This window comes from Peromyscus californicus, unplaced genomic scaffold, assembly GCF_007827085.1.
Source record: "Peromyscus californicus insignis strain IS unplaced genomic scaffold, ASM782708v3 Scaffold_15__1_contigs__length_86483966, whole genome shotgun sequence".
In the NCBI taxonomy this organism is placed as follows: Eukaryota; Metazoa; Chordata; class Mammalia; order Rodentia; family Cricetidae; genus Peromyscus; species Peromyscus californicus.
In genome coordinates, this window is record NW_026294447.1 from 69,190,277 (window position 1) to 69,214,993 (window position 24,717).

General features: G+C 48.3%; 1 protein-coding gene across 4 annotated transcripts in view; it reads right to left on the reverse strand.

Annotated features, from left to right (window-relative positions):
- The window catches only part of Ift43 (intraflagellar transport 43), an 86,999-nt gene that overhangs the window by 46,896 nt on the left and 15,386 nt on the right, over nt 1–24,717 (reverse strand). For all 4 annotated transcript variants that reach the window (XM_052739237.1, XM_052739236.1, XM_052739239.1 and 1 more), the window contains exon 3: nt 7,954–8,018. In XM_052739237.1, the coding sequence (XP_052595197.1) occupies nt 7,954–8,018 (65 nt within the window). The remainder of the gene's footprint in view (nt 1–7,953; nt 8,019–24,717) is intronic.

The window sequence follows — 24,717 nt, forward strand, 5'->3', positions numbered from 1 at the left end:
CACACATTCACAAGTAGGTCCACACATTCACAGATCCACACATTCACAGGTAGGTCCACACATACACAGGTAGGTCCACACATTCACAGGTAGGTCCACACATTCACAGGTCCACATATTCACAGGTACACACATACACAGGTACACACATTCACAGGAAGGTACACACATTCACAGGTAGGTACACACATTCATAGGTAGGTACACACATTCACAGGTCCACACATTCATAGGTAGGTACACACATTCACAGGTAGGTCCACATATTCACAGGTAGGTCCGCACACTCACAGGTAGGTACACACATTCACAGGTAGGTCCACACATTCATAGGTAGGTCCACACATTCACAGGTAAGTCCACACATTCATAGGTAGGTCCGCACACTCACAGGTAGGTCCACACATTCATAGGTAGGTCCACACATTCACAGGTAGGTCCACACATTCACAGGTAGGTCCACACATTCATAGGTAGGTCCACACATTCATAGGTAGGTCCACACATTCACAGGTAGGTACACACATTCACAGGTAGGTATACACATTCATAGGTAGGTCCACACATTCACAGGTAGGTACACACATTCACAGGTAGGTATACACATTCATAGGTAGGTCCACACATTCACAGGTAGGTCCACATATTCACAGGTAGGTCCACACATTCATAGGTAGGTCCACACATTCATAGGTAGGTCCACACATTCACAGGTAGGTACACACATTCACAGGTAGGTATACACATTCATAGGTAGGTACACACATTCACAGGTAGGTACACACATTCACAGGTCCACACATTCACAACGGTCCTTCAGGTGAAGAGATGTGGGTACTGGCTGGAAATTCCCGCAACCTTTCCATAGGTTTAAATTTTTACAAAATAAAGATTAATGGGTCTGAAGAGTTGGCTCAGAGATTAAGAGCACTGGCTGCTCTTCCAGAGGACCCGAGTTCAATTCCCAGCACCCACATGGCAGCTCACAACTCTCTGTAACTCCAATTCCAGGGGATCTGACACCTTCACACCAATGCACATAAAATAAATTTAAATAAATTATAAAAAAAGATTAATGACAGGGAGGCAGGATAGTAAGGCAATCAAATCATCAATGAGAAGTTCTTTACAGAAGAATTTTCAGTAAGGAGTGAAAATTTCAAAAAAATCACCATATGATAAACTTTAATGGAATTATTTCCTTAAGCAACTCTAACAAATGGATGCTGCACCCATTAAGAGTCTGATGGGATGGGAGGGTGGAGGGCCACCATGACTAACCCTAATGACCACAGATTGCTTCAGATTGCTTAAAGCAGAGTAAGTGGATACCAGTGACTTCCTAATGGATGCATCCTAACTGCCCACACCCAGGCCTCCCCACACCCGGGCCCCCCACACCTCAACACTGGGGCTCCCTCACACCCAGGCCTCTGTATACCCAGGCCCCTCACACCTGGGCCTCCCCCCACCCCAGTCTCTAAATGAAGTACACCAACCACAACAGTGCACATAGCCTGAACCACCAGCTGGGCCTAGCTCTTACTCTCCCTTGGAACAGGGCCACGGGGAGATAGAGAAACAATTTAAACATCACAACTCAGAAAGAAACGGTCCAAATCCAGAATACCAGAATACCGGACACTCTACAGGCTGAGTTTCTTACTTCTGTTCTCCACCCGACAAAGAAAAGCAAAGGGCATGGGGAAATGGGGGTGGGGTGGGGTGGGGGCAGCATAAAGGAGAAGGTACAGCCATAACAACTATAAACAAAGTGTGGACCTTGGTTTGTCCTTCTCACAGCCCAACTCTACCAAGACATCTTCTTCGCTACAATGAAAATAACTGAATATGATCCGGAGATCAGATAACATTACGGAACTGTTATTAATTTTGATAGGCATAAAAGAGCATGATGGTTAATAAAGGAAAACAGTCCTTATCAATTAACAAAAATGATCTCCAGCAGGAGGGAGGGAACTCAACAACACACTGTCAGGCTGCTCTCCCTGCCACGGGATTTTCATGCTCTCACGTGCATCTTCGTCAGAGGAACTGTTTATCCGCACCTATGTCTAACCCAGCAGTTTCCCCGTCTTCCAAACCACGGAGCATTTAAACAAAGCGGGAGTGGCAAGCTGGGATGGATGGATCAGACTTCTCACAGGCACGACCAGCCCTGTGGCTTGGCAGCCCCGAGGCCTGGCGCAGGCCCAAGGGCAGAAGATCACAGTGGGCTGGCATCCCCTGAGCCACACACACAGCACACAGAGGCCCCCCCCCCCCCCCCCCCCCCCCCCCCCCGCAAACCTACGCCCCGCCGTGACACCTCCTAATGAGCGGGCTGCGCTGGGGCCGGGCAGGCTGTAACATGGCCGGGTGAAGAGGATGGAGCCTGTGTCTGCAGCTGTGCGTGCAGACGGCCGGCCGAGCCCTCCAGCCTGCGGAGGCTTTTGCCTTTCACACTTCCGTAAGCTAATAAGAATTAACAACTCGCTGCTAACAAGAAGGCAGAGACTCCAATGTGGCAATGACATCCGGGGAGAGGACAGAAGCCCTTTAGTATTCTTGGGACATCTATGCCATTAAAAGAGCGAGAGAGAAAGGAAAGAAGAGGAGGAGGAGGAGGAGGAGGAGGAGGGAAGGGGCGACCTCGGGACCAGCGCTCGGCAGTTCTCCCGCCATCTTGATGTCCTTGACACGTGCAGATGGTGTGGAGGTGGCCCGCACCAGAACAGCCCGCCAGGAGGAATGAGCGGCCAATGGAGATTTATGTGAGCAGAGCGAGATGGACAAGGTAAAATTGTCAGGAGGAGTTGTTGGAAAGTAAAATATATTGTGACAATTCCACTCCTGCCGTTCATCAATAAACTGACAGATCATTTAGTGTCAATTAGGAGTGATAGATGGACAAGTCCCCATGATCCTGGGCCAAAATTAATGGCTGGGAGGGAGAGGGCGATTGAAAGTGACGGCTGACATTGAGAGCAAAGTCCTGAAAGTCCCCGAGGGGCCATTACTTGCCTCATTCCCTTGCGGATCAATGCAGGGACAAGCCCCCAAACAGACACTTTGAGACAGACTTAGTCGGAAGGCCTTCTCCTTCCCAGGTCTGGTTCCCCTGCGCTCAGCTCTACTCACCATGGCCACACCAGTGACCCATCAATTCTTCAAGTGTTCCCTTGCCGACAACTCCAGGCAGCTGACTCCAAGATGGTGGCTTTGGTACAGTTACTACTTTCAGGCCAGAAGTGTGTGTGTGTGTGTGTGTGTGTGTGTGTGTGTGTGTGTGTGTGTGTGTGTAATAATTTCAGGTCCCAAGCCATTCCTCAAGTCAGTCCTGCCCTGTACCTCGGAGTGAGCCCGAGTTCTAGGACATGGTACCTCCCAGGGCCAAGGCCCACAGATGCCCTGCTCTGTACTGGCAGTGTTTCACACACCGAACAAAGGTATCACGGGATCTCATGTCTTGGCCACAAGCTCATTAGTGAGAGCCATAAACAGCCCTCTTCTTTCCACAGGAGACATGTAGCTGCCTGAAACTGTCATTTGCCCTACTTCACTGAACGGAACCTACCTGACTGAGTGTGCCACGGCTAGGAGCTGTTTGCACCCCATCCCCAAATTCTTACGTTGAAACCCTATTCCTTAAGGTGATGGTGTTTGCAGGTGGTGATTAGGCTGGGCTGGGGCCACAAGGATGGAGCTCTCATGATGGGAGAGAGGAAGAGAAACTGACCTACCCAGAAAGAGCCCCTCACCAAGAACTATGACACGTGGCCATCTGACCTTAGGCATCTAGTGGAAATGTGCACTGTCTGAGCTCCAGGGATCTGGTAATTCCTTATAGTGGCCAGACCGTGTCAGATATGAGGCGCCACGCAGTTATTATCATCCCGGAAGCATTTAAAGTAAGCATGCTATTTATTTCCCAGTGCAACTCCTCCGATCTAACTAGCCTAAGGAGGAGGTTGTTACCGTCCCAACGCCAAATCTTAACCCAAAACATTCTCACGGTCTCTGTCAGACTCCAACTAGCTTGACCCCATCTACTCTGCAAGGTGGCCCCTGACCTTAGAGTCACTTTCTTCTGACGTCACAAGGCTAGCTCCGCCCATGCCATCTGCCTCTCACTTACCTGTGCTCCTGGGCAATTCCTGACTTTTTGACTAGAGTTGCCTGATGCCCTCACTTCGAATCTAGCTCTCCCAGGACAGGAATCACACCCTGCACTGTGGTGCTCACTAGAGCATCCTGGTTTGTGCAAAAACACTAGTAGACACTAAAGCTTCTAGGGAAAAAGTTGTGGAGAACAGACTCTGGTGCACAGTGTCCTAAGACAATCAAAGGTGATCACTACTCACTTTGTTTTGTTTTGTTTTTTGATACAGGGTTTCTCTGTGTAGCTTTGCGCCTTTCCTGGAACTCACTCTGTGTAGCCCAGGCCGACCTCAAACTCACAGAGATCCGCCTGGCTCTGCCTCCCAAGTGCTGGGATTAAAGGAGTGCACCACCACCGACCAACGATCACTATTCACTCAAAGAAAAACAGAGCTTTCCGAGGGGATGCTCTCAAGGTCCCCCCAAAGCCAAGCAGTCACACTCGATAGCACTAACACAAGGCTATGTATGCTCAGTCCTGTGCCTTCTCATGAGACATGGGAGGAGATGCACAGTATCACCTGTCCTTGCCTCAAACGTTCAACCTGAATCCAATCATGACAAATTGGAGAAACCTAAAGATGGACCTGTGAGACAACTGGCCTGGATGCTTCAGACAGTCCACATACTCCACAGGAGTGGGAGCTGTCATAGGGCAAGAAAGTGAAAGACGCTGGGCCTGGTGGCATATACCTCTAATTGCAGAACTTGAGAAGCTGGGGCAGGAGGATGGATATGAGTTTGAGGCTAGGTTATGAAGACCCTGTCTAGAGAGAGAAGGTGGGGGGAAGGGAGGAGGGATAGAACTAGCTAGGATAATGTGTGGATTCTGACTGGATTCCAGAGCTAGAAACCATGGAAGGACAGATAGGAACATTTAAATGCAAACTGTGCCTTTATATGCTAGGCAAACTCTCTTCCACCGAGCTACATCCCCAGGCCAAGAAAATCTCTTTAATAGTGTTATTTGAAGACAGCTGCTCAAAGAGACTCTAATTGCAGGTGATGTCTACTCTTTAAGACTGAACATCTTCAAGACAATGTACATCTTTGTACGTGTCTTAAATAACCTTAGCAAGTGGCCATTCCATGGGTGTGGTGAATGTCGTTTTGGTCTACTTTACATTGAAGACTTAACGCAAGGAATTAAAAACAAAACTGATTTGTAATCCCACCTTTAGCAGGGAACTCTGAACAGACAGAGCACTTCCCCTGTCCACTTACAGCCACCCCGACTCCATTTACTTCATCTGTAAAATGGGACGGAAGGCAGAGGCTAGAAACATGTCCAGCAGTATCCTCTGTCAGACTAGCCTAGGTTCACTGGCTTACACAATGAGCCAAACTTCGAGAACCCACCAAAGCCAACTGCAACCAAACCTGTTCAGCCGGAAGCTGCCCGCCCCGGAACTGATGAAAACCAGAGGCCCACAGCAGGAGCTGCAGGGGGCAGCCAAGGGACACCCTCCTATTTTATAATCCCGGAACTAAGAAAGACCCACACCATCACCACATTTTTAAGCACCACTGTCGAATTTTTTGTTTGTTTGTTTCTTGAGGCACTGGGGATCAGACCGGGGCCTTGCACACGCTAACGTAAGCTGCAGCACCTGGCTGAGCACTCCGTTGAGCTGAGTGCTTTTCCTGTGCTGTGTTCCAGCTTCAGCACAGCTCTCTGCCCTGAATGGTGCTGCTATTTTATAAGGCTGGGTGACATCCCTACGTGTACACTGAAGTGCTACAACCAGAATCCACACCCTGAATTAGACACCCACGGCCTTAAGCTGATTCCTGTGAGCAACATCACAGACCAACTGCCACGTGACCATCAGTGTGCAAACTGGGCTCTTTTGAGAGTGGTAGGAAGAAGTAGGGGACTGTTCTCCCTGACTCAAGAGAAGTCATTTGAAAACCTTCCCAGAGACATGGACGCCGTCCTGGATGGCCCAAGATGTCCATCTCTGTCTAGACTTCAAAATGCTTGTCATACTGGGGACGTAGTTCAGTTGGAGTAATTTTGTCTAGCACTGCACAAAGCCCTGGGTTTGGTTCCCACCACTGTGTAAGCCAGGTGTGGTGGTGCACACCTGTAATCCCGGCACTCTGGAAGTGGAGGCAGGAGGATCAGAAAAGTTCAAGGTCATCCTTAGCTACATATTGAGCTAAAAGCCAGCCTGGGCCACACGGTACTCTGTCTCAAAAGCAAAACAAACAAGCCCAACGTGGTGGTACATGTCTTTAATACCAGCACGTGGGAGGCAGAGGCAGGTGGAGATCTGTGAGTTCAAGGCCAGCCTGGTCTACATAGCAAGTTCCAGGCCAGCCAGAGTTACATAGTGAGGTCTGGCCACAAACAAACAAACAAACAAAATCCAAAGAAGCAAATTCCATAAAATCTCCTTGGAGCAAAGGTTTGGAAGCCTGACATGCCTATGCTAAGGTGTCTAATGCTAACTCAGATTAAGAACGTTGATATTAAAAACAACCCTTCATTTTCTAGACCTAGAAGTATACTCCCTAACTGACACTTCTGGGAGAGGCATAACCATCACTATCTGCCAGATCACCTGTAGGGAAAATATGGTCAAAGCCATCCATGAAGGGATGAGGACAAGAAACCCAATAATCACCATGGCGGCAGCAGCCAGCACCTACCTAGTGCCTCCTAAACGCTTCTTCCTCTTCTGTGAACCCATCCCATCCTCACATCACTCCACTCAAGTAAGAGCTATTCCCACCCCCCACCCCCCCCACCCCCGCTGCAGGGAAGAGGAAACAGAAGCCGGAGAGCTTAATCCCCTGCTCAAGGTCTCTGTGGTGTAATGCATAGCATAGTTAGGATTTGAAACTAGGTGTTCTGGTTCCAGAACCAGAACCTGTGGCTCTCCATCACTGTACTCTGTCATCTCTCAACAGGGAACCACGAGGCCTCTAACCTAAGGCTGGGGTGGGGGTGGGGGACGTGAGGGGGGGTGTGTGGCTATCAGAACAGGCCTTGTTGCTTCAGCCCCTGCACCACCACCCAGTCAGAAGCACTGATGTGTCCATCCAGAGGCTCAAGGATCCTGAACACCTTGCCCAACCTTATCCAGCAGGGTGAGGACGGACCCAGCATCCACAGCCCCACACAACTTAAAAAGGGACGCCACGGGCCTGTGATCCTGGCTGTCCCTTCCAGGAGCTCCGAAGAAGAGGAGAGGATGATAGGATAATATTGAATTATTATGGACCAAGGTTCTCACCAGCTCCCAGCACCGGCTTACGATAAACATGAGATACTACCTAGGCGGCGATGGGACACCTGTCCTGCTCTTCACGAATGAACGATCTGTGTCCAGTGCAGACATGCTGCAGGGTTCATCCACAGCAACTAACAGGCAATTCCAGCACAAAGAGATGAAGCACAGAGCAGGGCTGGACTTTGAAAACGGTCGGCCAAGCAGGAGCAGGGTCATAAAGGATGGACTAACCCAGGGACCCACCGACACAGACCTCAGAAGAACAGTCAGAGACAGAAACTGACTGCTGCCCACGGGTGGGAAGTCGGGGTGATGTGGGGAGGGGCAGCTAAGGGGTACAGGGCTTGTTTGGTGGGATGGGAGAAAAATGTCCCAAAGTTGACTGGGTGACAGGTGCAAAACTGTGCCTACACTAAGAACAATTACAATGCACACTTAAATGGTATGTGACTTGCCTCCGTGAGGTTACAAAAATGACGTGATACAGGTATGTGGTCCCATCTCCATACCACCCCCAACCACCCCAACTTATCCCAGGGAGTCGTATACTCACTTTGACACCTTCATGGAGTCGTCTGCCCAGCCTCCCTGCCTTCGAGGTGGTTTCGGTGGGGGAGCCTGTGTGAGGGAAGGCAGAATGACAATCACTCAGCTTGTGCCTCCCAACACCACAGAGCACCAGGTCAGGTCACCTAAACCAAGTTAGCCCACTGAAGCACTTCCCCAACAAAAATATGAAAGTAAATTCTAATTTACTATGAAAACCATGCCATCGTCCCTCTTGGTGGGTGTGGAAATCGGCACACTGTTCCTGATGGACGGCTGGCACCAAGACTTTTTTTTTCAGGTCTGGAGAAGTTCAGGGTGTCAGCCCCCCAGGAGGCACCTCCCTGATGGGTGAATCTCAGTAGGCAGGGCCCTGAGACCACAGACCCCCAATATGTCTTTTGCTTCTGCTGTGCCTTTACATGCTTTCCACTGCCATCGTTCTCTGGTATCTGGCATGGTGTGCATGGGTGTGGGGAGATCCCCAACTGCCTGTAATGTAGTGTGTTTATCTCATGGAAACATCCTGTCCTACTGGGCATTTTTACCTGTGGATTATTATTAAGATGATTCCTTCCTAAGCTGTACTGTCTAATTGATGATAATAATGTTAGTTTATACAGAGTTTTGATAAATAAAGATAAATACAAGGAAATGTTACACAGCTAGAGCCTTTGAGTTTCACCTAAGGAGCTGCATAGATCGAAGTTCAGGTTAATGATTAAGAAAAACAATTGAGTCCCAGTAGCCCAGCTAGTTTAAATTCTTCTAATCTTAATGTTGGGAGATGTGTTCATAAGTTTTGGGGTGCAACACAGCTGAAACAAAGCTTTGAAAATAACTCAGATTTAGACTAGGATGCTTTTGTCAGATACCTTTGAAGTGAAAACCCCAAGAAGACAATCTGAAGTCTTAGAGAGGCCCATGGTTGAGTGAGGAACTCTTTAAGGTCAGGGATCAGGAACAAGACAGAACAATTATTACTAGTTGATGCACCTTTCCTGCTAAGACTGGTTGATGACTGAAGGTGATGATTATTTCCTTGTACCATTTTTGTCCTCAGTCTCCTGATATAAGAAACTGTTGGTGAGTGGGTAGGTACCCAAAAGGTTTACAGTAGAGTTGACTGACTCTTTTTCATCTATAAAAGTGTAGGTTTGTGATTCCTTTAAGATTCCCTATAAGATTACCTTTCAAGATAAGCAATAAAGTAAATGGCCCTTTCTTTGTAACTGCAAAACTGTAGTTTGCCAGTAAAAGACCCGACTGAGAAGAATATCTTGCTTGCCTAAACGGTTAATCTGTAACAAGTTGCTTGGGTATGAATGTACGTGGGTTCTTGGGATACTTTTTTTAACCTGTAATAATCATGCAAGGGATATGGAAACATGCTGTTTTTACTGTTTGTTTCATATTCGTTATAATAATTCACTTGAAAAACAGAATGTAACCACACTGTAATTTTTATATTGCCTGAGAGATTTTGTTGGGGCATATAAGCTGTAAGAAAAAAAATATAGAGTTTAAATGAGAGTTAGAAGGAAATCAGCAGGAAAATAAAGAATAGAGAATGCAAAAGAATAAAGAAAAGGTCTGAAGGAAACCATCAAGAGAGTGTGAGTGTCTTTCCCCCTAACCCCCTCAGGTAAAAAAGTCTAGTTCCTGCCAACTCCGGATTTCCCTCTGAGCCCTGTGCTGATGGAGGCTGGCCCCTCAGGCAGTAATACCAGGGCCTCATTCATGCCAAGTACAAACTCTACCAATGAGCTGCATTCTCAGCGTGTGTGTGTGTGTGTGTGTGTGTGTGTGTGTGTGTGTGTGTGTGTGTGTGTGTGTGGTGTGGAGTGTGGTGTGTGCATGTAAGTGAGGGGCGGGGGATGTGATCCCGTGTATGGAGACCCAAGATTGGCTCTGTGAGTCATTCCTCAATGGTTCTCCACCTTGCCTTCTTCAGACAGGGTCTCTCACTGAACCTGGATCTCACTGATCAGGCTAGGCTGGCTGAGCAATGAGCTGCAAGGCTCTAGCTGTCTTTCCCCTGCTGTGGTTACAGGGCCATACTACCATTGCCCAGCTTCTTATGTGGGTTCTCAGGATCTGACGCTTTACCAACTGAGCCATCTCTCTAGCCTGCTCATGCCTGTGAAGGCAGTAATTCTTTTTTTTTTCTTTAAAGATGTCTTTATGTTTACTTTATGTGTGTGGGATGCCTGCATGTATGTCTATGCACCATATGTGTGCAATGCCTAACACAACCAGAAGAGGGCATCAGATGCCCTGGAACTGGAGTTAACAGATGATTATGAGCCACCATGTGGGTGCTAGAGGGATGGAACCCAGGTCCTCTGGAAGAGAAGCCAGTGAGTGCTCTTAACCGCCGAGCCATCTCTCCAGCCCTAAGATAGCAATTCTAAACCCAGAAACCTATCCCAAGAACATGAACACAAAGAACGCATGTCATTTCTGTGTAACCAACACTTGGCAACAACCAAGATGGACAGCAATAAGGAACTAAATAAAATGAAAGAATACATACAAAATAATATGCAAATAATGCAAAACTATGATATAGAAAGAATATCAAAGCTCATATACATTAATTAAATAAAACATAATTCAAAACAGTAGGAATAAGGATTTGATTTTGCAAAAAGACCATGAATACAAACTACTTAGCTCATTAGCTCTATGCACATGATAGGGACTCCCAATCATTAGCTCTATGCACATGATAGGGACTCCCAATCATTAGCTCTATGCACATGATAGGGACTCCCAATCATTAATTCTATGCACATGATAGGGACTCCCAATCATTAGTTCCATATACATGATAGGGACATCCAATCAAGGGTAACTTAAATTTTCCATCCCTGTGCTGCTATGAATTTTCTGACTTTTAATGGACTATTTATATTACTTTTATCAGAATAAAAGTAACAAAATGAAGATTCAAGAGTAAGGTTTGCTTAGCAGACATAAACGCGATACTGGCGGGTTCTACTTTCCTCAAGCTATTTGGCCAGGAAGAACTCCCCTAGAATGAGCACAGTCAGAAACCCTACTGCACAAATTCTTACCCAGCATGCCCTAACTAAAAACATCACCTAACAGCAAGCCTCCAAAGCACCTGAGGCGGAAGAAACAGCCCGGAGTCGTGCCCTATTTTAACCCAGCCTTCTTCCAGGAATGTTTTTTTTGAAATCTCGGTTTTCTTTTTCCAAGAACTTCACAAAATTCTAACTGTGGCTCTCAGTCCGGAGAGGGATTCTGATAAATGGCCTACAACAGGGGTCAGCAAGCTTCTGCGGAGGACTAGGAGGGAAGTATTCCTTTTGTGAGCCATGCAGTCTCTGGTGGAACTACTGAACTCCCATCCTGTGGAGAAATAAACTGTTTGGATACAAAGGCAAACGGGTAAAGCTGACTTTCAAAAACACAACAGAAACTCTAAAACCAGGCAGCGGGCCAAATGTGAGGGGAAGGATGTGGTTTGCTGACCCCTGGACCGAAATGTCGTGTCATTGTGACCTCCGTTCTGAAGCCTGATAGGACCATTTGAAGAAAACACCCTGTCCACATGCCTGCAAGCCTTTACGCTTTTGATGTTTTGTTGTTACCGTTTTGTTTTGGATTTGTTTTTCTTTTTCAAGACAAGGTCTCTCTGTGCAGCCCTGGCTGTCCTGGATCTCCCTCTGTAGATCAGAGCAGTCTGGCCTCGAACTCACAGAGATTCGCAGGAGTGCTGGGATTAAAGGTGTGCATTACCATGCCCAGCCTGTAGTTAATATTTGTTTTTTTAACATGGTGATGGGTTTTCTTTCCTACATGCATAGCAGTACCCCAGGCTGGCAAAGAAGTGTTCCATTTACATACAGGGCCTTTCTGTGGTATGAGCCAGGGCCTGCTGGAAATTACTGAGAAGGATCCAAGCCCTGGAATAAAATACCTACACCCACTGAGCACTTGGAAAATGTAGGGGACATGTTAGAAAGAAAAAACTAACTCAGCTTTCTACATTAGAGGCCAGCAACAGAGTCAGAAGGCCCTGCATGTCAATCCTACTTAAGGGCATCTTAAATACGGAAGTGGAATGGAAAACATCTACTGTTTGTCCCTGGAAGGGGAGGGAGAGACTCAACCATGTACTAAGGGACTAGTACACCCTTGCCTCTCCGTCCACCCACCGAGCCCATCTGTGGGTGGGAAGAAACAGCCATGCATTCCATGCCCCATTTTCCCTTAGACACTGCTGGTGAATCCCAGTGTCCTGGACCCAGGCAGAACTAATTAGAGCCAGGGACGATGGTGATGCATGCCCCTAATCCTAGCACTCAAGAGGCTGAAGCAGAAGGATTCCAAGTTTGAGGCTAGCCTGAACTACACAGTGAGACAAACCACCGCCAGGACCCAGCTGGATTTCCTGTCCTGGGAACCCAGGATTGAGCTGCAGATGGGGGTAGGCTCCTTCAGACAGCACTGAGCAGGGTATTTCCAAAGACCAACTAGAGGCAGGGTGACCCCAGACTATGAAACACCAAAGTGACGTGCAGAACCAAAGGACCTTGTCTTGTCCCTTGCCATGCGTAAGGCAGTATGCTGAGGGACATTTTGAACTGAACTGACCCACACTGAGGCCCCTTGAGATGTTTTAAACTGATATATGGCCAGGCAAGGTGGTGCATGTTTATGTCGGCATTTGGGAGTCTGAGTCATGAATTCAAGGCTAGCCTGGGCTACATAGAGACACTGTCTCAAACAAAGTGGAACTGGAAAAATGGCCCAGTGCCTAAGAGTGCTTGCTGTTCTAATCATAAGGACCAGAGTTCAAATCCCAGCACCCACGTAACAATCAGGGCATCTTGTGCACACTTCTAACCCCATCTCTGCAGACAGTGGAGATGCAAGGACCACGGAGGTTGGCTGACTTCCAGTCCAGCCAAGAAAACTCAAGCTTCAGACTCAGGGAGAGACCCTGCTTCAAAAGAAACAGGTGGAGAGTGATGGAGGAGGACGCCTGGTGCCCTCTTCTGGTCTTCATGCATGTGCACAGGTTCACAACCACACACACACACACACACACACACACACACACACACACACACACACGCACACACATTAATCTCTTCAAAATTAAAATATAAACTAAACCAATTTGCCTACACCCCTCTCCCTGTTCCCTAGGGAAAACACTCTACATCTCTCTACCTGAGGATGGGCCTAGCTATCCTGTGATAATGCAGTATGGTCATTAATTGGTTGTTATGTTTTATTTGGCCACACAATTTCTTTTGTTTGTTTTCAATTTATGATACCATCTAAGAACTGGAAGATTTCCCCATTAAAAGTCAGTTTCCAGCTGTCTTGACAAACTGGAATATCCAGTCATGCTGGGGCTGAGCAGGAGCCATCCCCTGGGGCAGGGACACGCATGGCAGTTAGCTGCCGTCCTCAGCCCTGACTCCTTCCTGCTAATGTTCCTTCTGTTACTGCTGTACTGTGTGGCTGTTTTTAAGCCCTGGTACAGAATCCTCTCTCTGGTAGAGGGAGGCTATGCAGTGTTCTGAGAAAGACAGGCAGTGTGATCTTTTCTTGCACGCCCAACGGGCAGAACGAACACACTTTGACTTAGCCATTAGTTCAGTGGTTCTCAACCTGTGGGTTGCAACCCCTTTGGGGGCTGAACAACCCTTTTCACAGGGGTCACACATCAGGTACCCCACATATTAGATATTTACATTAGGATTCCTAACAGTAGCAAAATGACAGTGATGTCATGGTCGGGGGGGTCACCACCACATGAGGAACACACTGTTTTAAAGGGTGCAGCATCAGGACGGTTGAGAAGCACTGCTGCAGTTGACCCTAGCCTTAGTCTAACGCACTCCCTGAGGCTGGAGCAGCTGACACCTGGGTGTGTGGTCTCCAACCATTTCTCTGCTTCAGGTATCTGGAAAGACAGAATGAACTCAGTAAAACCTATGATGTTGCCAGGCAGTGTGGCACACCCCTTTAATCCCAGCACTCAGGAGACAGAGGCAAGTGGAGCTCTGTGAGTTCGAGGCCAGCCTGGTCTACAAAATAGCCAGGGCTATTACAGAGAGAAGCCCTGTCTCAAAAAACAAAAAACCCTATGATGTTAAAGTATGGGAAGCATCCGGTCTGTTTGGGAGATTTTTCTAATGTTCTTGCTCAGAACAATCTAATCTATAAGATGCCAGGAGTCCAGAACTAGACAGGGAGGAAGCGGACTCTCCTGTACCATCTCTTCCCTACTCTGTGGGTTACAGTGACAGCAGGGACAGAGACTGGCCTGGGAGAGAATGGTGCAATATTAGGCAGCGTGGAAAAGGAGCGGAAGTGATACAAACTTCTTCTGAAATGTAGCCTTTGAGTCATCCCTAAAGATGGAGAGGGACTGAACTGCTGACGGGACAGTTAGTGTGTGGAACAGTGTCCGGCACGTCAAGACTCTCCAACAACCGCTGCCACTGCGATTACTAATGTCAGCACAGGGAGAGCAGACAGTAACCAAACATACAAACAGCTGAGGAAAAATTAAAGCCAGACTCCTTTCAGGCAGGCTGGATCTCCTCGGTCACCGCAGCTAAGGGGGCATGCTTCACCTCTAACCCAACCCCAGGAAGCCATGGCCGCTGGGGGTGAGCGAAGGGCCTCCCCTCCTATGGGGGACAGCGGCTCTTCTCACTTCCCCAGTCACAATGAATGAGAAAGAAAAGGCCTGCCATATAGCAGTCGTTCCTCCGTGCCCAGCTGCTTGACACCTAGCACCAAAATCAAAGGCTCTCTTCACAAACGGCAGAAGCCTCCCAGAGCTGACTGTGATACACCACGGTGGAGGCTGCTCCTCATCTTCCTCAAGCACTGGAGCAGCTGGGAGAGGGGGCGTGTGGAGGAATCCTCTGGGCAGACGAGTAGGCAACAGGAGTCCTGCCCGCTAGGGTCTTGGCAAAGCTCAGGAGGCGCTGAGGCGGACAGGAGGCACATTCGTGCCTTCTCACTGCTCTGAAGAATCTGCCAGCCAGAGACGTGATGGGTGTTTCTCTTCAACAGCTCAGCTGGCAGCATGGAGGATGGTAGGAACTTAAAGGGAAGAGGGCATCTTGAGTTGGCAGTTTGAGGGCGCGGGCCATGGTGTCAGGGCAGATTCAGTGGGTGGAGGGGAGTGAGGCAGCTGCCCCATGGCATCCAGTCACCATGCAGAGAGGGATGAGTGAAGCTTGCTTCCGCCTTGCCAACCCGTGACCGGTGCTAACCACAGTCAGAGTGTGTCTTCTCTATTCAGGTAACCCTTCCTGAAATGCCCTCAAAGGCACACCCGGAGCTAGATTCCAGTGGCTGCTCTAAACCCAGTCGAGGTGACAAATTGGTACCAAAGGAGGCGAGGAGGGACAGGTGGGAATCTGCACAATCAGAGGGAGAGGCCCGTCTCCTGGTGGGGAATGTGTACACTCTGGTGTTTATTACTGAGACCAAGAACTGGAAATGGTCTCCAGGGCTGGGAGTCCTGTCAAGGCCTCATAAACATCCTGACTGGATTCAATAGACTTTATTACCCGCTATTCCAAATTACAAGGACTTTTCTACAGAGTTCACCCTCACTCCCTGGACACTATCCGGGTGTAGAGACAAAAAACTACGCCATCCTTGTTTTTGGATGCTCCTGGTTCACTGAGGCCAACAGGAGGTAAACTTCAGGTTTGTGTGAAATCCATGTGAGCAGACATCAGGTTGAAGCTAAACCCAGGAGGCCACAATGGTGGCAGAGGCAGACATGAGTTCAGGGAGGCTGAGGCTAAGGTGAGACCCCCTCAGGCACAGGGGAGCACCTGCCAGTTCTGCACTTTCTTGTTACCCTGGTGGCTCATGGAGCCACTTCGTCCCGGGACATCTTAAAGATGCTCTAAGAAGCATGCTCAAAGTCATCGGCACACAGCTGAAGGCCAAAGAGAACGGTGCCGACCCAGGGCAGCCAGAGGAAGGGAGGCATTCCGGAGAAAGTGAGCCTTGCCCTGGATTTGAACCACGTGGCAAGGGCTTCAGCTGCAGCTCTCTGGAACTGGGAATGGTCTCACAAGAAGAGCACTTGCCTAAGTGAATTTGATTCCCAGCACTGAAAAAAGCAGGCGGGCAGACAGGCAAGGGATGTGTGTATGTGAGAACAAGGCTAGTGACAGTGATACGTGATTGGTACCAGGGATAGCACACACTCCAAGAGCAAATGCTGCTGCTCCATCACTGTCATGGTGAGGGATCCTGGGAAGATCCTGGGGACGGACGCACCCCGGGCATCGACAACGCAAGCCCAGTGACGTCAGGGGCGCCAGGTTGCACCACCACGTCTAAAATTAAGTGCAGACGATTTACTTGACATGGAAGTAGATGCCTGGCTTTGAATAATGCAGTCTCAGAAGGCCAGCTGGTTCCTTCTGCATGGACTGTCCACCCCTGAATGCCTTGTTACCCTTCCCAGAAACTCTGGTGACATCTAGGGACCCAAGAAACTCCCTCTCTAAGAGTCCCAAGACCCTCTTCCCGGGACAAGCTAAAACATAGAACACCCTGAGGCTAAGGCACTGGTGCTGCTCCTTCTGGGACCCGTGTGCCTTTCTTTCCTGGAGGTCACAGCTCAGAGGCAGGGGTCCTGCAGTCCTGAAGACCCCAACCAGCTCAATGCTCTGAGCTCCAGCTTCAGTCACGCCTCTCTCACGGGGTCCATAGATCCCTCTCCATCCCACCTATCAGGTCTGGGTAGGACCAGAAGAAACATGAATGTGTGGTTCATTTTTTTCTAAGCTCTCACATGCCTGAGTTCTCTCCATAATGACCCACTCATTTCAAGGGAAAAGTGTTTGCTGTGGTCCCTCCTAGGAAAGAGACACTCAGTCTTCAGGTAGGCTAAGACGGTCGTCACCACACTGTTTCCCTGGAGCCCATCAACTGCAGAACTTGCCTGGGAGCACCTGGGAGGCTAGCGGTCTCTGTTCCTGCAGGCGCTCTGGAGGAGACAGTGACATTATTCCCATGTTGGAGAGTCAAGAATGGACAGCCCCAATGACCTTCAGCGCCAGAAAAGCCTGGCCCTCAAATTCAAAAGTCCCAGCTTATTCTTTAAATGACCCTGCTTCTGAGATCCAGAGGCAAGACCCCAAGACATCAGTCAGAAAAGCCATTTCCAACTTTGGCTGACTTACTGCCAGATGACATCACACACACACACACACACACACACACACACACTTTTTGTAAAGAGAAGTCTTGAATTATGTAACACCACGAAGGACACAAATAAGGCCCGGTGACAGCAGCCCTCTGTGCTCTCTGGAAAACCAAGTCCATCTCGAGTGTGGGAAATAAGCCGGCCTGCCGGGGCTGCCGCTGATGGGCGGAGGGGGCAGGACCCTGCATAGCTCCTGAAGAGAAGCAGAAATGTGCTGTCTCCAAAAATAAACCCAGGGCAGGAATGACTGTGAGTAAAGGGCTGAGAGCACGTGACCACGGCTGCAGTCCTGAAATACCAGCATGCTACAAAAAGGAGCCTGTGAGAGGCAGAGCGCGGGAAATTCAGGAAACAGCCTCTTTATATGGTCTCATCCGAGTGGGCCAGGATTCAACGAACTGGAATTACCATGTCAGAGGGAGCCTCTCGGGCCAGAGTCATTTCTGATCTTTATATGGTTCCCCCAGATTCCTAAGATGCCGACACACAAAGATGCCGCAGTGCCAAAAAAGGAGCCTTTCGAGTTGGGAGCCTTCGCCCAGACTCTCGGGAGCTCTGGAGAAACCCCACTCCCACCTACCCCCCAAATGAGTTCTCAATCCAGGGGGCACTCTGTTTCAGAAGGCCAGGGCAAGCACACATAACTGCCCAGTGCAAAGACACACAGTTGAGTGAGATCTGGTGCAGTTCACACCGGCCATCTTCAGTTGGAACTCTGGTCACTGACTGAAAACAAACTTCCTTGCTCTAGCAATACAGGCGCTAACCCTCTGCAGGGGCTGGTGCCCATCCTGCCACTCAGCACTCCTATGCCAGCACATCACCAGCACTTTCTGTCTCCTGCCTCCACCCTGGGTCTCACGCTAAGACATCATAGAGCTGAGTTTTCCCACAGTGGATTTCAGGTCAAGGAGGGTCATGGATCACCTGAGCTTTCCACTGAACCCTTGTGAGAGCAAACACAACTCTCTCTGTGAAGAACAAACAGAAACGGACCTAGACTACATTCCATTTTATGAACAAGAAAGAAAGACGTGGGGGCACCACAAAGCCACGGGTGGAAGACTGACTGGGAAGAAGGGGTGTTTCCATGGTTCCCAAAAGAAAAACTGCCCTCTGTATCAAGTGTTAGTTGCAAGGAAGCAAAAGCTTAAGGAAGGCCACGTCTGTCGCCACCCCAGCTCAGCCAGCGCACTTCACGGCGCTAACAATGGGACGCGGTGTGCCATCTCCTGAAGTGCACGCACCACCCCGGAAGGGTCCCTGCCAAGAATGTTCCTCTGGAATCTAATCAAGCCTTCCGATCTCGTTTCCAGTAAGCTGGAAATCAGGTAAGAGAGGAGTAAGCTAAATGACACCAGGAAGAAAGAATCTGATGAATCCACCATGAGGAGACCTCAGAGTCACCTGCCAGATCTCTTCCAAAGGCCAACGCCATTAAAAGGGGGGCGGGGGGGGGGGGGGGGGGAAATGGCCTCAGAGAAGTCATCAGAATGTGCAGTTCTTTTATGGATCCTGGATTTTTTTTATTTTTTTTATTTTTTTTGGTTTTTCAAGACAGGGTTTCTCTGTGTAACAGCTCTGACTGTCCTGGAACTCACTCTGTAGACCAGGCTGGCCTCGATCTCACAGAGATTCGCCTGCCTCTGCCTCCCAAGTGCTGGGATTAAAGGCGTGCGCTGCCGCCACCACCACGTGGCTGGATTGTTTTCTTTTAAACACCTCATTATAAAAATAATTTGAGCAGGGGGTGGTGGCGACACCTTTGATCCCAGCACTCAGGAGGCAGAAGCAGGCAGATCTCGGTCTGATCTACAAAAAAGCCAGCCTGGTCTACAAAGCAAGTTGCAGGACAGCCAAGGACCTGTTACACAAAACAAACAAAAAGCTCTGTCTCCAAAAACAAGCAAAAAAACGAACAATAATTTTGGAGATAAAAAATGACGATACACTGGGTAATAGACGATGCTGGGCGAGGCTACACTGCCAATGTGACACTAATTTTCTAGGAAAATGTCACTTTCGCTAAATGGTGAAATGCCGTAACTCAACAAAGACTATACACAAAGCGTAATTTTTATATTTTAAAGTGTTTTCCAAGTTGTAATCTAAGCAAACAGAGTAAATGTTAGTTACAGTCGGGTCTAGTGAGGAGTGCAGGCTGCACCTTACGCCATTTCCACCCCCGACTTTTCCAGATGTTTCTATTTGTAATGATGACCCAGTCAGGGAGGAAGCCACAGGATAAAGTTCAGGTTAACAAAGAAGAGTGGGGTTGGTGTGGAGGCGGGTGCATTGTGCAAGCTGTTCACGGACGTGCCGGCTCAATAAAAAAAAAAAAAAAAAAAAAAGAGTGTAACAGCAACGCAGACGTTCTCCACTTAACGGCCAGGAATTCCTAGTGCCACAGCCAGAAAATAACTTTCCACCACACACATCAGTCTTGTGATCCCTGACATGAGCAGAAGCCATGGGGAAAGGTGCATCTATTGCTTATTTGGTCTTGTTTGCTGGAGATGACCCCAGAGCTTCAAGCGCACTAGACAGAAGTTCTACCACTGACCGACGACACCCCCGTCCCCACTGTGCTTTCAGATGAAAGTACCTCTCTATCCCTAGAGAGATCCACCATAATTTACGGTGAATGCTACCTTGTGAACATATGCATTATGAAATTAGGGTAAAAAACATATGGTATAAGGAAGAGCAGGTAACACAGCCACTAACCAGCCCCGTGAGTCTGGCTGATTCCCCGGGTTAGAGGAATCCTTGTGCTGTACAATCCTGTGATTCTGTGGGGCTGTGAACTATACTATTTGAATTCTTGGAGCAGGTACCTAGGCCAAACAGATAAATGAGATGGAACATTTACCATCACACCAGATGGGTGTGAAGGAGATGGGGCAGGAGCAGAGAAGACCAGGCTATGGGAAGAAATAAGACATAAACATCAAGACTTGATCGAAAGTGCCAATCTGGGCACAGCGAAACAATACAGTGATTAAGGGTCAGTAAGAATGGCGGTCAGTATGTGAGGGGTGATTATTTTGCTGCATTCAACTGAAGTAAGGCCCTCCTACAATATCAAGTTCACAGATGAGGAAGAAAGGCTGAGGTTAACTCACCTAAAAGCATGTCCTTTGTAAACCACGGAACAAGGATCGAAAGCCAGGTCAGTGGGCAGCAGAACTTGCCCTGAGCCAGCTGAGACTCCTTAACAGCTCTGTGCATGCCAGCTAGGACATGGTGTTGAATGTAACGGTCACAGTCAAGGTCACTGGAGGCTGGACCCAAGCAGCCTCCAAACGACTTGATCAATGCATCTATCCTGGCTTTAAAGAGAAGACCTGAGAAGCCAAAATGAAGCTTCATTTTTCTATACCTAAAGTAAGAGGTACCCAATAACGATGTAAACATCCTCTAACACAGGAGGACCAGGGAGCGGTCTGGGCTAACCTCTACTCTGCTTACACTTAGCTTACACTGGGGGAAGGATTAAGGGCAGAGGCAGGATTAGAAAGTGAGGCCCAAAGTAAACCATGACAGCTTTAACACTGTGCCCAACAGTGTCAAGTTCATCAACGTAAAGCTGTGGGCTTCAAAAGCAGCTGTCTTGACCGGGAGCCCCAGGACAGCCTCCTTATCCCGAGTGGACTGGCTTTGAAGACTGAGGGGGTAAAAAGAAGGGGAGAGAAGTGAGCGCACCAGAAAGAAGGAAGAGGAAAGCTGTAGTTCGAAAAGATGCAGAGACAGGAGGAAGCCAAAGGTCTGGGTTCAAATTTTCTAACTGCCCCTTCATGGCTCTGCAACCTCGGGCTGGTCACATCTTCACTAAGCCTGCCTTCTTGTGTAGGGTGAGAACGGTCCCAAGTCCCTGCGGGTCTACTGTAAAAACCCTGGCAGATCACCGCCACTTCATGCCCTGCGTGCGTGCGTGCGTGCGTGCATACCGTCAAGAGCGGCAACAGTGATCCAACGCAGGCTTTGGAGGAGACATTCTCCATGACCAGAGAAAGGCAGTGGAAAGGTCTGGGTAGCATCCTAGGGGCTATCATTGCAGGTCTTGCCCTGCACGTGGTCTGTTCCAGAATCTCGTAATTATCTTCCTCACTTCTCACAAAGAGAAACCAAGAGGAGAGAGCTAAGCTCTTCTCTCGCAGGACTGTCACTGTCATGCTCAGGAAGCCATGCTGTCTGACAAGTGGTCTGGTGGCATGATACCCGAAAGCCATCAAACTGTCCATTCCTGGGAAATGGCTGCCGGTAGCTTTTGAAGACACTAAGGGAACATATTTCAGCCCCGATAATCATGCTGAAAATTCACCCTGGATTCACCCATCTTGGACAGCATCCCTGAATTAGATCCCTTGGGTCATACCAAAACCAGCCCTCCCCCATTCCCTTCTTGGGTCCACATACCTTCCAGGCACTAACGAAGACGTGCCCGGTTCCCCCGTACATTTTGCCACTTGGCCAACATAAACATTCTTTGCAGCTTTCATCGTGAATCAAAACCTATACATTTTTGTCATTCTCTTTACCCTTTTCCATTTGTTCAAATTAATCCAGCGTGTGTGCAGCGAGACATGTGCACAGCATGGAAGGGTGTGAATTCCTGGCCCTCTAAAAAGCTACCCCTCCTGGCACCTGTGACTCCGGGGCTCTGTATAATCAGTCTAGACTTGCCACCTCAACCAAATCCACAGGAGAGTCACTTGGAGCAAGTTGAGAGCAGAAGCCTGCTGGAAGAAACCCGAGCTCGTGTGTGCTTCCTCAGGGGTGACCATGGAAAAAAAGTGGGGGTGGCTGAAAGGAGTCGGTGATCCCCGGGCTGGCTGCCCCGCTGTGTGACAACTGCCAAGCCCCGCCCCTCACGCCATGTCCCAGTGGTGACTCGGAGATGTCAGGTTGTACACTACAGGCCTTTACCTTGTTCAGCCCTAAGAATTCAGCAGGAAACTGTCAGCACACAGCAAGGACATGGCTAACATTTCAGTCTGGCCACTCCCCCATCATTTCAAAGGTGTCCCCTGTGATCCTCCCAAGACTTTAGATTCCTTCAGAATTGCTCCCCAACACCTGGATTCCCAAATTTCATGGTCCCTCAATATTTCAAACAGCAAAATTTTGTTTGGGGTTTTGGGGTGTAGTTAGAAGTACTAGATTGTTTTTGTTGTTGTTATTTTGTTTTTTGAGACAAGGTTTCTCTGTGTAACAGCCCTGGATGTCCTGGAACTCGCTTTGTAGACCAGGCTGGCCTCTAACTCACAGAGATCCGCCTCCCCAGTGCTGGGATTAAAGGCATGTGCCGCCGCCACCCGGTCCAGCCAGGATCTTGCTAAAAATTGTCCTTAAAAAACCCACCATTTTCTCATGCCTTCATTTCATTAAAGAATGGAACTGTATAATCTACCCAAATTATAAAGGCACAAACCAAGAAGATAAACTGTCCTTTACACTGAATAAATTTACTTATGAAAACTTATAACTTTGGTTCTTGGCTTTATCAATTGCTAAAAATGTCCTCATATTCTAGTGTTGGAAAGTGCTACCTGTCTCTAATGCCTCAGACAACTCTCTCCTCTCTGATTTACTTTTATTTATGTGATGCCGTGTGTGTGTGTGTGTGTGTGTGTGTGTGTGTGTGTGTGTGTGTGTGTGTGTGTACATGCACGTGCACTCACAGAGGCCAGAGCCTCAGAGCTGAAGAGGCAGGTGGCTTTGAACTGCCTCATGTGGTGCCTGGGAACCACACTCCAGTCCTAGATGAGCTACAATCACTCTCAACCACTGAGCCGTCTCTCCAGCCCCTCCCCACTCTCTCTCCAACCACTCGGGCTGAAGGCACTGCTCCCGGGTGACAGTGGACCGTCACCAAGGCACGGCCAAGTGCGTCCCTCAGTTAGTTCATCAACTTTGCCACTTGGCACAAGGCTCTGCAGGAGGCCTCCTGCAGTCTGAACAGCACACCCCCGAGCTCTCCAACTTGGGACTTTTTAGATTCACTTTTCAGAGTGCTACACAAGTTCAGTGACCTCTGGACACCTGTGTGCTAAAACAAAATCCAGACAGAGATGAATATAATCCAAGTTTCTAGAATGGAGCAGCACAAGGTCTCACTCCGAAACCCAAACTACCGGATGTGTGAAGTGAAGTTAAAAAGCCTAGGAAAAACACTGACCTCATATGACCCAGATGTTGGAATCGTCAAAGGCTGTAAAGAAACAATGACAAATACATTCAAGGGGCTGGAAAAATGGCTCAGTGGTTAAGAGCATATACTGCTCTTGGAAAGGACCCAGGTTCAGTGCCCAGCACCCACATGGTAGCTCACAACCATACATAAACTCCAGGTCCAGGGGACACACCTCACTCTTTTGACCTCTGAGGTCACCAGACATACCTATGCTGCTCATACATACATGGGGTGGGGGGGACTCAGACACATTAAAAATAAGTATGTTCAAGGCTGTAAAGGAAAAGATGGTCATAATGGACGAGTAGATAGGAAATCTAGGTGCAAAACAGAAATTATGTGTTTAAAAAAGTGAAGAGGTGGGGCAAACAGCAATTTAGAACTTACATGTAAACTAACTGAACGAAAATTCCAGTGAATGGGTTTAACAGCAGCTTGAAAACAGTAGCAGAAAAAAACTGAAAGGCAGATGATCTTAAAAGACTAGCAGAGGGCTGGAGAGATGGCTCAGTGGTTAAGAGCACTGACAGTTCTTCCTGAGGACCCGGGTTCAATCCCAGCACCCATGTAGCAGCTCACAGCTGTGGATAACTCTAGTTCCAGGAAACCGACACCATCATACCAATGTTCATTGAATAAACTAAATTAAAAAAAAAAAGACTTGATGTAAAGGAACAAAAAAGGATAAAAGGGGAGACAAGGCTAACAAGGCTTCCGGGGAAGAGCAGCACAGATCATCTGACAGAATGTGAACCATCCAACACAGTTTCCAGGAACAGGGAGAAAGATGTGGGCATGAAACGTCTTAGGTCTACTGCCACACCACCCAGAATGTACCTGATCTCGGAAGCTAAGCAGGGTCGGCCTGGTTAGTACTCGGATGGAAACAGCTATCTGAGGAAAACCTGGTCTAAATATTTCCAAATCTGGTAAAAAAAAAAAACAAAAAAAACAAAAAAAACAAAAACAAAAAAAAAAAACAAAAACAAACAAACAAAAAAAAAAATGGAAACATCAACCTACAGGTGTGAAAAAGTTCAGCAAATCCCAAATCCCAACAAAATAGATAAATAGAAAATCATACCTAGGAGCATGACAGGTAAACTACTAAAAACCAAACATCAGCACAGGCTGAACAAGCTCACACACGACCCAGGTTAGCCCTGGAATACTGATCCCCTTGCCTCTGTGCCTGCTGGGAACAAAATTTACATATAAACCCACAGTCACCGGCTACAATGAAGGCCAGTGGTCAAAGGAATAGCAATCCTGTTTTGTTCTGAGTCAGTCTCCCTACATAGCCCTGGTACCCTAGAACTCACTGCATAGATCAA